The following is an 18,343-nucleotide window of genomic DNA, read 5'->3' as shown; positions in this document are numbered from 1 at the left end:
TGATTCCCAGATCTACTTGCCCTTTCCTGGGTGACATCAGTACTTGTGTGTGTGTGTGTGTGTGTGTAAATAGTACATATATTGTCAGAAAAATATGTTAAACTTATTATTATAATAAAATATTATATAAATGTTATTTATAAAATATGTTATATAAAATATGTTCTATTTATATACTATAAACATATATAACATAACGCATATTCATTATATAATTCTTTAATATATAATAAGATATGTATTCTTTCTGCAGTAATATTATCCAACATATAGTTTAGCCCCAAATTTCTCTAATTGTCTCCAAAAGTCCTTTAGAGCTCTTTTTCTGTGCTGTTTTTGTTTTCTATTTTAAATTCAGGATTCTATCAAGGGTTATCTAGTGCATCTGACGGTTCTGTCTCTTTCATCTTCCTTAGTTTAAAAAATTCCCTCTTGGAGTCACCTCATTCAGTTGTGTTATATCAACATACTTTCTCGAGTCAAGTTCCTTGCATATAAGGATCGCATCTCCCGCACCAACGCATCCACCCCTTCCCCAAACACCCAGCAGGGGCTTTGCTTAGAGAGGTGAAAGAGTAGTGGTTGAGGTCAACGACTCTAAACTCAAGAAGGCCTGTGTTCAAATTCTGGCTCCATCACTTATAATCTAGGTGAGTATCTGCAGTCATTGAGCTTTGCAGACTTAGCCTCCTCATCTATAAAATGGGTCAATGATAGTAAATGCCTTATAAGATTGCTGTGAAGATTAATGAGAGCATAGCATAGCGCTTAGCACAAGGTAAGCACTCTACCAGTGCTAGCTTCTGGCATTCTTACTCTAGTGAACACTAACTACATGTCCATAGACACTGCTGGAATATCAGGCAGTACTTCAGGGATGTAATGCTTTTACAGTACACGTGTGTCTCCTGGTGGGCGGGGGGGCGGGAGAATATACTGGAGAGGAGGCAGACCAGGTTGTTGAAATGGGAAGCAGGTAACTCAGTGAAATGCGATTTGAGCAGGGATTGAAAAAGCTTGGATTTGGTTCACTGTCCACGTGTGACATTGGGAAAGTCACTTGGTATTCTCCTGTATAGAACTCTGTGATTAGACGGGACATCTCTAAGTTCCACTGTGTTACAGTTCTTGATCCCAAGGTGAAAGAATGCATCTTCTTTTGGGTACAAGTAGATTCTGGGTACAGGTAGATTCTGGAAAAGCAAATAAAAATGGTAGCAGCCATCTTTAGGGACTGCTTCCCCTATGTCACATCTGGTGTTAAGCATCTCACAAACATTATTTCATTTCATCTCCATGACAACATGGTGGGGCAGTTATTAGTAAACCTTTTTGCACACGTGCACATGAAAGCTTAGAGAGGTCTAGTAACATGAGCAAGGTCACTCAGCTACTGAGTGGCAGAATCAAGATACAAATCTGACTCTAAGACCTCTTCTCTTAGCCATCAGGTCATATTGTAGAAGAGACAGGTGAGGGGACCTGAGTGCCCTAGGCTGATAGGACATTTGCTTAGGATTTTGGAAAACAGCTTTTCATGGCCTGTCATTGCTTACATTTCTCATATACCACATTTCCATCTTATTATGTGCCCTTGATTTCAAAGCTTCGTAAAGAGTTTTTTTGGGAATGAAAAAAAATTCCCAAGGTCGTCGGTAAGCTACAAATGATTTAAGGTACTTGATGTCCAAGTCCATGGCAAAGTGAGAAAGCAAATCCAAAATACATATTTCTACATCAATCTTTTTCCCAAATATTTTTAAAAATCTGACATCTTTGATTCTAAAATATTACACAGTATAATTCAGAAACCAATAAGTGAATAAAATTACACTGGTTAGAGTTTAACCACAGATTTTGGATATGGCATATTGCTTAGAATTAGTATGGTGATAAATCTGTCTTCCAAACTGAGGTCCATTTAAAAGGGAATGCTATCAATGATTACACCAAGACAAAGGGGATAAACTGGGATTGTGCTAAGAAAACTGAGATGTCTGATTACCCTACCATGATACCTATGATTTTACTTTTAAACAACTTATCAAAGATGCAATATTCAGTTAGAATGCTTTGTCACTAGACGTACATAAAATGAAAGTGATTTAGAAATGGAACTGTGAGTATAAAATTGAAAAATTTATAACGTGTAGTTTATTACCTTTCATCAGCCTTAAAACATTGATTCTGGACTTCTCTCTGTTGTCTTCGTTCTCTTAAACTAGGTTGATGTTCCTTTGGTCCAGAACGGCTGGGTAAAAATTCCTTATAGTAGAAATCTTCCAAATCTAATAATTTTCCCTGACTGTAAGTGAACACATAAACACACCATCGTATCAATCGAATTTTCCGTTCATTTAAACTTACAGGATACTTGTTTTCTTCTTTTAAAGCATTTGCTAAATTTAAGAGTAACATATACATGTCAGTAGAAATAGGAGACGTCCTGGAATGTGCAAAAACAGTATACACCATAAATTAAAAAGAAAAACAAAACCCTTATCTCTCACCTTTAAGAGAGCAGCGGCTCTTCCTGGTTCTATGGTGTTCAACTTGGCACAATATCAGCGGTTACTAGATTGCCAGTGGTTACAATGTTCCAGTTTAGCTAGATTAGGTTAGGGTTCACAACAGACCCTTGGGCCACTATGAGAAAAGCTGACTTTTATGTACTAATACACAGCATTTTCCAAATTTATCAGTCATCAGTACATTGATATATGCATTGTTTCATGATCTTACCTTACTTCCTTCACAGGTAACCTTCTGTCTTCCTCCTACCCATTGTGCTAGATTTTAATTCCTGATCATGACATACACACGGGGTATGTCCTCAACCATTGTAATTCTTAGATCTATTCTGACTGTGGCTCTGGTGCCTGTGGCGCTCAGTATCTGAGTCTGATGGGATTTCCTATGAGGTAAACAGGTGCAGGTCTGGAAAACCACCAGTTGTTACAGTGCTTCTGCAGAAGAGTGCTTTTCAAGTTAGATACCAGTTTATAAATGAACTTTCAGAATGCCACCGACCCATAAATTGGGAACTCTGTGTGCATGCATGCTTAACAGAAGAACCCTTGACTGTTATTAGCTCTGTCTGGAAATTAGATGATTGAAACAGTGGTAAACTATTAAAATAGTAAAGTACTGGTGGGTTGAAATACCAGAGGAAAAGGAGGGGAACAGGTGAATTTAAGCGTGCCACACCTGCAGGTTGATGCAAACCTTATCCTCTTAACAAATCCGTAAAAGTGAGGCTTTGCATGTCTTGAAGAACAAAAAACAAAAAGGAGTTTGGGGCAAGAAAATTCATGGACATGGGCATGTTCAAGTTGCCCAAACAAAACCATATCTAAGAACGAGGAAAAGCAAATTCCGTATTGGGACGGTACAACTCATTCAGAACTATTTGTGTTCTTAATGTATGCCTTACACTGTGCAAGCTCAGTATACAGTCAATAGACAAGATCTTATAGATTACATGTAAACCACACACAGGTATTTATAACAAAATTGTATAAAGAGCACATTACTTTCTGAATCAATCCACATAAAACTGGTGATTATTAATCTAATTTGAACTTAGATTTATATTTTGGTTTGACAATTTATTGAAATTTGGAAATAATAATTACCTATCTTTCCTTGGTCTTCGTTTTTCTTCTTGGATTGACTTCTAAAGGGAATAGAACAATTAAAAAAATCTATATAATATTATGACCTTAACATAATGTAATTGATATAGTATTATAATCTTAATATATAAATACATTTGCTCCTATAAAGTTTAGAAATAAACAAGTGGCTACAATATTTTTAAAATCTAAAGAAATATAATTTACTCAAATTCTACAAATTATGAATGTGTGATTATTTTTACCAGGCCTGGACTGAAATTAATCTTTGCATTTCATATGAAAAAAAGTGTTTACCACCCAGTGACCAGTATACATGAGATTACATAAGGTCTTTCTACCTACAAATGGGGAGGAAATGTCAGAATTTCTAGAAAATCCATCTCACTTCACAAATGCAGTTGTAATTTAGGCAGATTAATTAGGCTGCTTTGATGTCTTGCTCGTATGTCATCTTTGTCTGCAGGTAAAGTAGATGGGTGGATGGTGAGAACAGGTGCAACAGTTCACAAAAGAATGAAATGTGACTTCACTAGCCTATAGCAGCCCATTTATGGCATAAAGGTAGTAGCATAGAAATAGATGTTCATTTCCAAAATGTTTTCATAGTTGAGAACTTTATGTATCAAGGCATATATTAGAATATGTAGGTATAGATGCAATTAGATATATTTTAATCAGCACTTCAATTTGAACACTCACAAAATGATACTACGTTTTGCCTTACATACTAAGCAATACTATCTTTTGCACTGTAACATTAGTAATGTGTATTTACATGTTGCAAGAGCAAATACGTCTTTTGCGCTAAGAAAGCAAATAACCAAACTCACCTTGAACAAGCTGAAGATATTATAATTACAGAAACCCTAGTGCACATGTCAAGTTGGCCGGCACCGTAAAAGTGCAAGATAATAAAAATGGCAATTAATAATGGTTTGTAAGTATTGAGGGTTTTAGACGCACTGAATTGTTTTTTCCTCGTGATACATCATTTGTAATACACTAAAATGTTGGATGAGTCAAACAGTTCGTAGTTTCTTTGATTCTTATTTGTTGGTATTTTAGTGGGTGGATGAGGTAGAAGTGAATACTTAAATGGGAGTAGACCATTCAAGAAATAACAGTGTAAGGGGCAGGACACCAATTACATCCCTGTCCTCCTTCCCATTTCCTATTACTTCACATACTTGACCTCACGCCTTAGGCTTGGAGGTGCTTACAAATAATTATATTACCAGCGTAGGTACAATGGCCTCTAGCAGTCAGTTAATGATCCCTGGGACCAGGGTGGTGTTTGCTGTGTTTGTTGCTGTTTCAGTATGTCAGAGGTCCTGCCTCCTTGATACATTACCTGAAAAAAAAGTCTGTCTTTTCTTGGTAACAATTTTCTGTAATCTAAAGTATAGTTAAATTATGGCATAATGTTGAGTGACAGCGATCCTCTTCATATAACCAAGAATTAAATAACGTTCTGCCCTTGCATTCTCGAGCTGAGAGGACCCCTTTTTATTCTGGATCAGCATTTCCTTCTGGGAGGTGTATATAAGGTGTATATAAGTTGGTTTTCAGTTATAGGAATTTTTAGAAGAGAAAAATACTGTTCAGGTTTATTTCTTGGCTGTGCTAGAATATTCTAATGAAATATAATTCGATAATATTTTTCCAAAAATTATTTAAGATGGCTTATAAGAGAAGCAATTATATAATCAAAATAAGAAAACAGAAGTTATCAATGAGAAATGAAGAGGACAAAAATATGTTAAGATGGAGTCTCAGGTCTGTCTCTTAGTTTCCTAGCCGTTAAGGTCAAAAGGGAAGCATGAAACTTGCATTCTTTATCATGAAGAAGGAAGCACTGAATTTCACAGGATATGATTTAACATAAATTTTATCCCACGGGACTTTATATTAAGGGTATTTATTGCTAAGACAAATGATGCTTTCGATTATGGTTTTGAAATTACAAATTACTAACTTGAAATGGAAATAAAGAAGCAAATGTCCAAAGGCAGTTTCTTATGGAACTGGAGTAAAGAAGAGGGAGAGACAAGGAGACAAACTTGACTCAAGGAGGAGATATTCCTGTGGGTATTTCCTGAGGAGGCCTTTGAGAAAACAGATGTTTAGCTCAAAGACTTGGAATAATCAGCTGCATTACACTCCCTCCCCTTCTCACCTGACATAAATAAGTTTTATGACAAAACTTTAAAATTCACATTCATTCTATCATGGTGGATGCAGTCTTAACATTCTGTTTGGAAATACACTATTTATTTAGAGGTCTTCACAAGAATGAAGAAAGTAGCCAAAACATAGGAAAAAAAAAAAAAATCTCGGAATGGCCAAAATACCTGTTGCCGTAGTTCAGGGAAGGTACTGGAGAAAATAATAAAACTGAGTTCAGTTACTCCTTTTTCTGAGGAAAACTGTTGGGCTTGAGTCATTTTTGCTAATGACCGCCCAACTTCTGAGTGTTGCAGCGGCCTCCTGTACCACAGGGTGTGCGTGCCCAGGTAACGCTCTCTCCTCTGTGTCATGCTTCCGAGGCTTGACTTTAGGACATGACGTTTCCCAGAGGTAGGAGATTATGAGTGTCACATCACAGAAGAGAGCGGACGTTGACGTTAAGGCAGTGAGAATGACCACAATAAGAAATGACGCCCCAGGAGGAACAAAAGCTGGAACAGACATAACAACTGAAAGCACAGCTGTAGGTCATGGCCAGGTTCAGAGGAACCGTTTCCACAGCCCGGCAGCCCTCCTGAGAGCCTGTCCTACAGGGGTGTGTTACTTAATAAATAGTTTTCTAGTTCCAGCAACAGGGGGGCTGTAGCAGTCTACAGGGGAGAGTCAGACAACATGAAAGAAGGGAAATAAGTATTTACAAATGCTCTGAAAAAGAAGAAAAATGAAGCAGAGCCAGGGGACACAGAGAGACAGGGTGCTGCCTGGGACACAGTGGTCAGGAGAAGCATAGATCCAGATAAAGTGCAAACATTTTTGCTCACAACAGTGACCTGAGGGTATTAAGAAAACGTTTAAAATGTGCAACATAATATATTTTGGAAAAATTTTCATGAAAACCACTTAAAATTATAGAAAGTGTTTTGATGGGTAAAGGAAGCAGGGCCTTACGTCATAGCTGTAAATTTCACTTACGTGTAGCACCCCGAATCTTGGTAAAGGCCAGATAAATATGAGCATACGTTGTGTTTTCGCTTATAATAAGAAACTAGTTTTCTGTATTTTTTGTTTGTTTGTTTTTTTACTGAAGCTACAGATTTCAAGACTCAGGGTTATGAAAAGGATTCCAATTACTAAGAACTCAAGATACATTAAAATACTTTATATTCACTTAAAAAAATAGTAGTTCAATGACCAAGTAAGCTTTTGGGGGGCAAGGGCTCATTTGTGAGGTTCAGAATTTGCTTCCTAATTCTCAGTGACTGGTTAGTTGAGAATAAACAGTCCTTATTTCAAAGTCTCATATAATTTCTCATATCGGGAACTATCTGTCGTCGAAGGCACAGCAATCAATCGTCATTTCAGCTGCGGTTAATAAAGGTCATTGAGCATCATTTACTACTTATAGTCAGGGTCAATAGGAAATGCTTGGTACTTTCTCTGCTGTCCAGCCTTGGAAGGAGTCTGGACTTCATGCTGAGGGAGTTGCTGAGCTATTAAAGGGTCCATCAAGCGAGGAACACGATCAGATTTACGGTTTAGATACATTTTCTGTTATAGCTGGAGAGGCTGGATTAGAAGCACTAAGGTGGGGCCTGAAGCATTCGGGTGGGGAATGATAATGGTCTGGAACAGGGCAGTGTCTGTGAGGAGAGAGGAGGGAGATGAAGGACAGCGAGGCTCTGCTGGTGAAGCCACACTTTAGAGTGATGAATTAGATGTCAGGTATGAGAGAGAGGGCCAGATCCCGGACAACGCCCAGGTTCTTGGCTTAGGTAACCAAGCAGATGATGGTAGCATTCAGGGAGACAGCACCATGAGAGGAAGGGCAGGCTGGCAGGGGTGAGGCCAAGGGGCTCTCATGCTGCACAGGCGAGGGAGGGGAGTCCCAGAGTCAGAAGACCTCAGCACAGTAACGACCCTGAGAGCTAAGTGCCGGACCTGTGTCTCGATGTCCTGATCTGTGAGGTGCCGGTGCCCCCTTAGGGGCTGTTTCTAGGATTAGGTATCACAGTGTATGAGAACACACCTCAGTCCAGGCCTGGAATTCAAAAGGTGCTCAATAAACATCTCCTTCTTCCCGTTCCTTCCCTTTCTTCCACTTTTACCATAAGTCACCTATGTACCTATGGTCCCTCTTTGGAGAGAGCCTGCTATGATGTACTTCCCCTTCTGGGTTACTATTTGCATATCAGTTTAGACTAATGGACCAGCAGAAAAAAACTGCCAAGAGGACATGGCAGGCACAGGACTGTGGGAGAGGCCTGGACAGTGAGGAAGAGGGGCCGGAGGACAGCAGATACCCAGATCCTCAGCCCGGGACTGGACAAGGAAGCGTGAGCTGAGCCACGTCTCCCTTCCCGCTGGACAGGACTAACGCTTAGTGTGGTCAGTTTTGTGGCTGCTATGGCTCCTCCTCTGACAATAAGAGTGAGTCACTTACATGTAGCAGATAATAGTATGTGCAGTCTTCAGGGTTATTTAACGTTTTGGGTTTCCGGGGCCGTCTTGGGGGTCTCAGTATTTTTGGCTCTTCTCCTTTAGAGATCCCTACAAGAAAGGTGATCATAAACAGATATTCAATTACAGACCATTATCAAGCAACGTTTTCCTTTTGGGGTAAATAAAAAATTACATACATACCACTGGGGCTAAAGCTGGGAGAAAGAGGCAATACCTTTGTTCCCCAAACCAACTCTTATCCTATTCCTCACCATGTGCTTCCTTCCGATTAGCTGGTGATATAGGACTTTGAGAAGTAAGGGAGAGAGGAGGAGGGGAAGAACGAAGAAATGCATAGTTTGGTAATGTGGAATACAGTACTGCATGCAGTTCGGAGGGTGAATAGGGAGAGACAAAGCTGCCAGACAATCTTTAAAAAGGGGTATTATGCCCACAGAATCTCACCGTCCCCGCCTCCCCCTACCGCCAGCCTTACTTACACAGTGGCGACCCAGCCTGATGTTCGCTTTAAAGTACCACCTCAGGTTATGGCTCAAACAGAGACATTCGTAGGCTTGACTCTTTTCCTAAAAGCCTAATCTAATCTTTTGCCAAATTTAGAACTCCACACTATTAGAATTTTCCGATCTGACTTTAAAAACCTTGACCAAGAAAGAATCAAGTTTGTCATCTTTTTCTGCCCTTTTCGTCAACATAGCCGAGTTCTCAAAGCTGCAGCCACATCATCACAGCTTGTGATGATCTGCCGTGGTGTCGTCAGTGTTCATTACAAGTGGCTTTATATTTATAGAGCTAATAGGCTTCTTGTGAAATATTTCTGTCTATGTTTTATGATTCTTGATACCCCATGCCCTGACCGCATTTGTGTAGGTCATCTGTTCCAGTGCTGGTTATTAAACAGCTTCTATTGGCTCTCGCAAAGTATTATCATTTTAGAATGTATTGCTCGTATCCACTTATATTACTGATTTGAATCTGAGTGGAAAGAAACATAAAAATATAGTGTCAAGTTATTATGTTTTTAGAAACACGAAAATGATCTTAACTTGCCTTTCAATGTTATTTAAAGTCTGGATGAAAAGATCAGAACATTACTATTGTAATAAAAATTAATTAAATTGAAGATGACAAAGAATCTGAGTAAATGCCAGGAGAGTGAAAAACTAGTCAGATTCTGGGAAGAAAGGAGATCTTGCTCTTGTCTCCATTTTTCTCATCAAACTTTCCCCATTCAATCTCATTTCTATTCCCAAGACTCTATTGAAACTGTCTTTGAGAAGGTCAAGGTCACTTTATCGACAAATCCAAAGGCCCTTTATCTGTCCTTATTATCTCTGACTTCTTCATCATTTAACAGTATCGACCACTGAGGAGGAGGTTTCTGAGGGCAGACACCTTATCTTATTTATCTCTGTATTCCTGGCACGTAAGGATATGCCTGACACATAGTAAATGCTTAATAAAAATTTGCTGAATGAGTAAATAATCCCTTTGCCTCCTGGATCGAATCATCCCTTTCTCAGCTTCTTGCACTTTCCAGTTACTCTATGCTGACTTAACAATGACTACCTCAGGTTTGACCCTCTCTTCCCTCCCTGCCACCCCAGAGCCCCTGCCCTAATTTCTCATTGAACATTTCTATCTCAAACTTTCAAAGGAACCAGTGGTCACCTTTCTTCTCCATCTAGAAATCTGTATACCACAGCCTCAGTGGCACCATTATTCCTGTCCCCGGATTCAAAATATTGATGTCACATTGTCTTATCCCTCTTCTTCATTTCCTACAAATGGACAAGCGACTGATGTCAATACTTTAATGGTATTTCAGGAAGAAAAATCTGGTTTTCTTTTGTAGGAAGTTTCATTAAAAAAAAATTATGATGCTTCCCTCCCCTTCTTCATTGAGCCTAAACTTCTAAATCCAGATGACTTAAAATTTCAGCAGTTTCGATTTTATCTTCCACTCTCCCGCTACCCCAAATTAATCATCTCCTCCGATCACCCTGTTACCTCATTGGAACTTGATATACCATGTTTATAACTGTACCTTTGCTCACTCTCAGCTCATAGAAAGGCTGCCATAGTCTCACTGAAATCTTAAGCATCCTTCAATGCTTGTCTCCACTCTTCACTCTTCCACAAAGTTTTTCCCTGAGTATTCAGTGATCTCCCTCTCATGTAAACACCAATAGTACTCATAGTCTGTACAAGTCATTTAACATGTGTTATGGGCTAAATTATGTTTCCACAAAACTCACATGTTGAAGTCCCAACCCCCAGTACTTCAGAATATGACTGTATTTGGAGAAAGGGTCTTTAAAGGGAGGTCTTTAGAGTGGGTCCTAATCCAATATGATTGGTGTCCTTATGAGAGATTAGGACACAGACTTACACAGATAAAGATGATGTAAAGACACAGGGAGAAGATGGTCATCTACAAGCCAAAGAGAGCCCTCAGAAGAAACCAACCTTGCCAACACCTTGATCTTGAACGTCCAGCCTCCAGAACAGTGAGGAAACAAATTTCTGTTGTTTAAGCCACCAGGTCTGTGAAACTTTGTTACAGCAGCTCTAGCAAAATAATATAGAACTTAACTATTTTTACCTGTGATTCGTTTTTTTAAATAATGGGACCTTATGTTTTTGGATGGTAGCGGTCATGACGTAGGTTTTGATGCCCTCCTGCCTTGTCACTAGTGATCTGTATATGGTAGGTGTTTAGAGATAGGAGGTTTGATTGATTCCATTTTAGCTTATAGACACAGTGCTAAGAGTAGATACTCAATAGACTTTTGTTAACTGGATCATAGATATAAAAATAAATAAATTCCTGATGCTTTAAAGAAAAATGTTAATAAAAGAACCAACAAAATTCTTGAAGGAGAACCCGGAAGACTTTGTGAACGGTCTAAGGGTATAAATATCTTAACCCAAACTCAGAAGTCATAAAAAAAGTAGACATATTTGCCCATTAAAAAACTGATAAAAACTCTAATATGACAACAAAATCAAAAGACATGTGATAGATGTGAAAAACTACATTTACAGCACAGAAGACAAATAAAGGGTAGGTATTTCTAATATGTACAGGTGCTAGCAAATGACTAAAAAAATATAGACCAACAGAAAAATGGGCAAAAGATATAAACAGGAAATTGAAGATAAGCAAATCTAAAAAACCAACAATAATGGAAGGCACCTGAGCTTGCTAGCAGACGAGAAAATATAAATTAAAATAACAATGGAATATCATTTTACTTTAGACATATTAGCAAAGATTAAAAAGGTTAACATTGCTGGACAAGATGTCAGAAAAAGTGTATTCTCACAAATTGTTAAAGGAAATGTCAATTGTTAGGGTCTTTTAGGAAAGCAATCTATCAAAAAAAGTCTTTCAACTCAATAACTCCACCCCTGGGGACTTAGCCTATATAATTAAAATCTTCGTATACAAAGACATTTTCAAAGATGTATACCGCAACATTTTTATAGTGGCAAACAATTTAAAAAGTGAATATGTAACAATAGGAAAAAGGTTATATAAATTATTGCGATCTAAACGTAGAATATTACATAGCTAGTAAACAGAATGAATCATAGCTACTCCAGTTGATGTGCAAGGTTTCCTGCTAAGGTACTGAGGGAGAAAAGCAAAGTAAATGTTTATATTACGATTCTATTCATATAAAAGAATGACAACAATCTCTATGTCTGTATGTGTGTATAAGTACATATATGCATGTCAGCGAAAAGTATTAAGAATACAAGTTTTATAATAAGGGCTCCCTTAAGGGGGAGTAGTGTGGGTTGGGGAGGGAGAATAAGAAGGTGAGTGAAAGGAAACAGAAAAAAAGAGAAAATGAAAACATGTTGCATTAAAAAGAATCCTGGAATGTATGGTATGGTCGCATTTATGCAAAATTATAAATATGCATGTGGGTATGTGGATATTATAGAGATGAAAATGTCAAAATGTAATGAGCTTTCAGAATTTCTGTTTAGTTCTTGTATTTTTTAGAATCTGCTTTTGTGTTCGTTCATTGACTTTTTTCCTTTACCGGGACAATCTGAAGCACAGGGCTGAATATTCTTAGCTGAGTATTCTTAAAGGGTATCTCACTTAAGATACTACCATGCAAAGTGGGCAGTCAGCAAGTGAAAATTATTGATGAATATATTCAACAGGGTCTGATTGCTTAGATTAAATTCCCCGGACTATTTTGTATTTTTGAAGAACAAAAAAGAGCCTTTCCATGAGCCTATCTGCATACAAATCTTTTCAGAAAGGCATAAGTTTATTTTGCCCTCTAAATTTCTGTTACTTTAGGGAGTACAAAGACTGTCTGCTAACATCAATCTAACCCCTTAATTACAAAAGTGACATACACATTTATAATCACAAATGATCAGCAGCGTATCAATGTTGGCACTAGCAAAATTAGGTTTGTGACTATTTTGTGTGATGTGCATGATAAATATTAGCTGGTAAAGGTTATTGTTATATTAAATAGCCAGAAGGTAAATATTTGTTTATATTCTAGTTCTGGTAATGATTTCATTAATTTATCAGGAATGAACATTTTTTTAAAATATGGAATGGACAAACATCAACATTTTGCATCCAGAAGAGAGATTTAAAACTCATTGTTAATATTCACTTTAGAAAATTAAATCTCAGTATTTTATTTTAATGATAATTATGCTATTTTACTTAAGTATATATGCAGAGTATAATTTGCATAAGTATCACATGTCTAAATCAGATATTAACAGACCAGAAATGCACTTAGAATATTATAATTTCTTTAAGAAATCAGTTTTTTAGATTTTGCAAATTTCTATTACTCTTGACGGTCTGTGAACTTTAAGCAATACAATGACTTACAGAAAATCTTAGAAGGAAGGCGTATTCATTGCTGCACGTCCAAGGCAGGATTCACCCTAGTCAAGGTTGCAACCTGCCTTCTGGAAGCTGCTTCTGCCTTTCACCTCATCTGCCCTCCAGCCAGGCTCATCATTCTTGAAGAGAACGGGATACAGGTTCTGAGCTTGTGGGGGGCTGTTCAGTTTGCATTGCTCTTCTCTGCCTTGCACTGCTTCCTGCTGGGCTTCTGGAGGTATTTTCATTTCTCGTGGTTGCCCTGGATTTGACCACTAGCTTTTCCCTACTCTGTGGGCTATCTGTATTCTTTTGAGTCTATCTGAGGAGAAGAGTCGTAAGGCAGGTGCTTCTTCAGCTCTGAGTGTCCTTAATACTTCAGTATGCCTCACTGCTCGGTGGGATTCCAGGGATGCCTCTGACCTTCTCAACAGGCAGCTTACCAGCCCCGCCCCCACTCGGCACTGCTCAAACAATTCCTTTGGCTCTTTTCTACCAACTGACCACTGATGCCCAACTGCCAGTTTACACACCTGTTCTTATCCTTTGTAGGTCATGGGCTTTAAGCTTTTTGCCACCCTCTAATTTGCGTACGTCGCACTAATATCCAGAACCTTGAAAACTTGAGCATTTAATTTTTTACTTACACTCTTAGATTTAGGTGAGCTGCTTTCCCCAGCCTGCTTCTCATGTCTCTTCAGTCACCGGAGAAACAGAGGACAATTAGGCAGCTCTTTTTGTCGGGGCAACTAACAGACATGACCTCTGGACTATCACTGGTCTCTCCAACATGATCACAACACATTTTCCTTTATCTCCATTGGGCGGAGGTCATAGGTTAGAGTGCTCGAAGGTGAATTAATTTTGTTCTAGCCCCTGGCATTAGGTTACACCCTTATTCCCAGCCATCTTGCATTCATGAGCACAGTCATCAGAGGAGGGCACCCTAGCTGAGGCAGGTGAGAGAGCACACAGAGACGATGATGGTGTCTGGAGAGTGCCATTTTTGTTGGGTGTGATGCTGACGTGCATATGACTGTCCACGGGACCAAGGATAGAGTCAAACATCAAAAATATATACTTACTTGTCTGGAGAATAAGGAAACCCAAGGGTGGCATTTTAGTCCCCCTAATTAACTCTTGGTTATTTTTCAAGATTATATTGATGTTAATCTGTTTGAAAAATATTTGGATAGACAGCTTGAGGTGAACAGCTACGTTAATTTTTCCCAAAGAGCCTAATTTAAAAAAATTATTTCTTGACTCTTCATAGTCATTTTCTCAGATTGGCCTTTTACAAACACAGAATAGAAGAACATTACTTGGTTTTAAACAAGCAACATTTAGTTTTTTCTTGCCCTCTGCTCATACTTTATAACACACAGACAGGTGACTCCCATCAAAGAGAAGTGAAATAGTTCAGTATTTTAAAAAGCCATTATTCCATATTAGGGCATGTCTGACCACAAGCGTGGCTGGAGGGGATGCCAAGAAAGCTTTAAGGAGTCAAGACAGCTGACAGTAAAGATGACATACCTGGAGATGATACTCTAGTCTCATCACACATGGCTGTGTATCAAGCTGTAATAACATTATTCAGATTCTTGATTTTGTACAGACATGGACTCTGAGGGTCCAAGTCAGCAAAGGATGGAGAGTGTCTGCTCTACTGTTGACTGGGAACCTTGTTCTTGTTCAACCAGCCACTGGGCTTTTCTACAGCTCTCTACATAGCTGCTCTTGTTAATGAACCATCTCACATGAGGGAAGATTAAGCCGATTTATTCACAGTATTCCAATTCCAATTCTGCTATATTTTATCCTGTAGTTAGATTAGTTAGCAGTTTGCCAAGGTTATTCTTTAAAAAATGAATTTTAAACGCTGTTAATATTCCACATACGAATGTGTCATTAGTTATTAATCATTTTCTTAGTGTCTAATTTTGCTTTTTGCCACATACATAAATTTTTCTTTTTCGGTTCTGAATTTTTCCTTAGGCTACATTCTCAAAAGTGAGTTTACTGCGTCAATGACATAAATGATTTCGATGCTCTTTTTACATATTGCCAAGTCACTTTTGCAAATGTCAACTCTTTACAGTCTCACCATTACTGTTTGAGAATAATTAGCACATTCGCATCACTATTATTTTTTCATCCTTGCCATTTTGATAAGTAAAAAACTGTAACTGGTTTTAATTGTATTTTTTTATTTCTAAGATGATCATATTTGTGCTCGTTTGCTATTTGTGTTTATTCTTCTATAAATTGTCTGTGCTCACTTTTCCACTGGGGGCGTTAATGTTTTTCCTAATAATTTATAAGAGCTCTTCATATATTACATATGTTAACCCTTTTTCCATTTGTTCTAAATATTTTATCCAGTGTATCTTTAGCACTTTAACTTTTAATGATATATTCTAATCTCTAGAAAGTTGTAATGTTTATGCAGTCCAAATCCATCACAATTTTTCTTTGTGATGCTTTTATTACTTCTTGTGCATTGTCCTTTCCTAAGCAGGGATTGTGAAATACGCTGTTCGTATCATCTGGTTTCTTTATTTCTTAAATTTAAATTATTAATATATCTGTGAAATATTTGGGTACTCAACAGAAGGTAGGACAACCTTACTTCTCTCCAAATCAGAAAAAATTTTAAGCATTATCCATTCATTTCTTATTGCTTTGCTGTGTATCTTTTTGTGACAGGTTTTCAGGAATATCCGGGTCAATTTTGGGGCTAGCTATTCTGCTCCATTAATCTGTGGTTGATTTTTATAACAGAGGCATATGGTTTTAATTATTATAGCTTTATATTATTTTCTTTATTATCTAATAAGAAAAGTTCTCATTTATAATTATTTTTTTCCTGAAATTTACAAATAATCTTTAGGGTCATTTTCTTAAGCTCTAAAGAAAATCTCATAGAGATTGAATGCAATTTTTTTAAACCTAGAAACTAATTTTAGAATAGTTATTTTTACAGTATCTTATCTTCCAACTCAGAAACACACTGTGTCATTCCATTATGCATCTCTTCTTTTTTGTCTTTTTATGGTTTTCTTGCAAGCTTTATTTCAATGTATTAAAACATTTTTTTTTTGCTGTTATTTCTAATGAACTCTTTTTCCATTATAAATTTTTATAGGAAAGATCATCTATATACCTACATAACCTTGCTGAATTCTATTGCTTGTACCGATCATTATTTTGGCTCAGTCTTTGCATTTTTAAGGTCAAAATTCATGTTGTTTACTAATACTCCTACAATCCTATGCTCTCTTTTTTGATAGTTATGATTTTTAGAAATTAACTTAGGAAGATAAGAGTTCATCAGAGGTATGTTGGGTGGGAGGCAATATAACTTCTGAATTCTTTTCACTTTCTACTCTTAATGAAATAATATTCCTATAAAATATATGACCCAACATCATTCGAGCTTCATAGCTTTCATATGATCATAAGTATGTTTACAGATACATGTGGAAATAACTTTTTGGACAGTTTGCAAAATGCATTTTTAGGTGCCAGTGTTGAGTGGTAAAATGATAGGCATACCAAAAAATAAAGCAGATCAAATCTGAACTACAATAACTGAAAATCCTAGGGTTATTGCATGAATCTAAGTGCCATAAATATTTAGAAATAAAGAGAAAATTGCTAATTTTTCCTGAATTGCTAATTTATTCTGAAAGCAACATAAAAGCATTTTCATTATATCTTCTGTACTTGTGCCTGGCAAAGGACGGCTTTGTTTAGTGCTGAATTTACTGATGATGTTATGTCAATGAAGCATGGGAATTATAATAGTGTCCTTATTTGTTGTTCTTACAATCTATTAAATATTGCAGCCTGTTGGATAGTAACAGCTTCTTTGTAAAAAAGAGAAGGGAACACGCTTTTGTGTTACCAGGGTTAATTTGTCCTATGATTAATCTCTTTCTTCTCTTTACGATGGTCAGCACAAACTGCCAGATGTACCATAATTAAGAAGAAAAACATAACCAAAAAAGATCACTCTGCACACCACTCAGGGAAAAAATAATGCATTGTCGTAGTATACTTATGAACATAACAGCATGTATTAGGATCTATGACCAAATGGCCATGCTCTAGTTATATATCGTCTAGACTGTATTTTTCTCAATGAAAATGGAGGTGCAGTTAGTTTATATCAGTTTCAATTCATAACAATTATTATCAAAACAAAGATATACAATAAGTTGTTCATGTACTTACCTTATTTTATTTTAAAATTTCATAATTAGCTCCTCAGTTTTCATTTGGACATTATTTCACTCTTGGTACTTTTGCACATTTAAACATGTCTCACAGAAAGAGAAACCTTATAAAATAAGGTTACGGCTTGTTAAAATTTGCAAAAGTTAACTACCCTCATTTATTATCCATGTTTTCTAGGGCTCTCTTCAGAGCAGGTAAGAAGCTTTTCCAGGCCACTTTACATAATCTAGCTAAGGCTTATGGAGTTCTTACAACAGAGTTGGATGTAGCAATTATTTGAAGATGACTGCAGACTTTTGAGAAGCATGAGTTTGTGAAAATTTCAGGTGAATCTTAGACTTATTTTAATGAAAGAATTATTTGTAAATGAGCTTGATTTTGGCTTTCCAAAAGAAATTTTCCATGGAGAAGTAGGGTATATCATGAAGGACAGAACCGCAGGGGTGGCCTGTTCGACCCATGCTAACAGCTTTCACAGTGTTATTAGCCCATATCTGCTTCTGTAGGTGAGGGCAGCTATTTGCACTGCTGGGTTCCAAATTCAGTGGTTAGCAATTCTGATGCCCCTTATAAAAAGACAGGACTTCCATATATTATAAGAACTTATTCTCTGACCACAGGGAGTTTTAAAGCAGACAATATATGAAAATAAAAGAACATTTAAAAAATGTAATGTTAACATTTTTTGTTTTAATAAAAACCAAACTTTCCAATCTTCTCTCCACCTCCACTATACTTTGCTCCACTATAAGTCTCAGAGGAAATTAAGCAGCTTTCTAGTCAGTTAATAAGCAGTTATTGAATGTTTACTACGTGATGAATAAATGTTAGGGTAACAAAAAATGAATATATAGTATATGACATGGTCCTGGTTTGCAAAGGGTTGAAAATCTACTTAAGAAAGACAAAACTAATTCGTATGAAGTAACTTTGAGGA

At 37.2% G+C, this 18,343-nt stretch overlaps 1 protein-coding gene across 4 annotated transcripts in view; it reads right to left on the bottom strand.

Moving 5' to 3' along the window:
- The window catches only part of MYO3A (myosin IIIA), a 186,539-nt gene that overhangs the window by 3,818 nt on the left and 164,378 nt on the right, over nucleotides 1-18,343 (bottom strand). For 3 of the 4 annotated variants that reach the window (XM_039877584.1, XM_039877582.1, XM_039877585.1), the window contains exons 31-34: nucleotides 8,266-8,372; nucleotides 3,636-3,676; nucleotides 2,162-2,305; nucleotides 248-1,193 (exon numbers count right to left, since the gene is read on the bottom strand). In XM_039877584.1, the coding sequence (XP_039733518.1) occupies nucleotides 872-1,193; nucleotides 2,162-2,305; nucleotides 3,636-3,676; nucleotides 8,266-8,372 (614 nt within the window). In that variant the 3' untranslated portion in view covers nucleotides 248-871. Of the gene's footprint in view, nucleotides 1-247; nucleotides 1,194-2,161; nucleotides 2,306-3,635; nucleotides 3,677-8,265; nucleotides 8,373-18,343 lie in introns of those variants that run through there. The other variant, XM_039877586.1, reaches the window with a different exon arrangement.

The sequence above is a fragment of the Pteropus medius genome, unplaced genomic scaffold (assembly GCF_902729225.1).
Source record: "Pteropus medius unplaced genomic scaffold, Ma_sr-lr_union100, whole genome shotgun sequence".
NCBI classification, from domain to species: Eukaryota; Metazoa; Chordata; class Mammalia; order Chiroptera; family Pteropodidae; genus Pteropus; species Pteropus medius.
The sequence above is the reverse complement of the archived record's forward strand: the minus strand, read 5'-3'. Positions and strand labels throughout refer to the sequence as shown.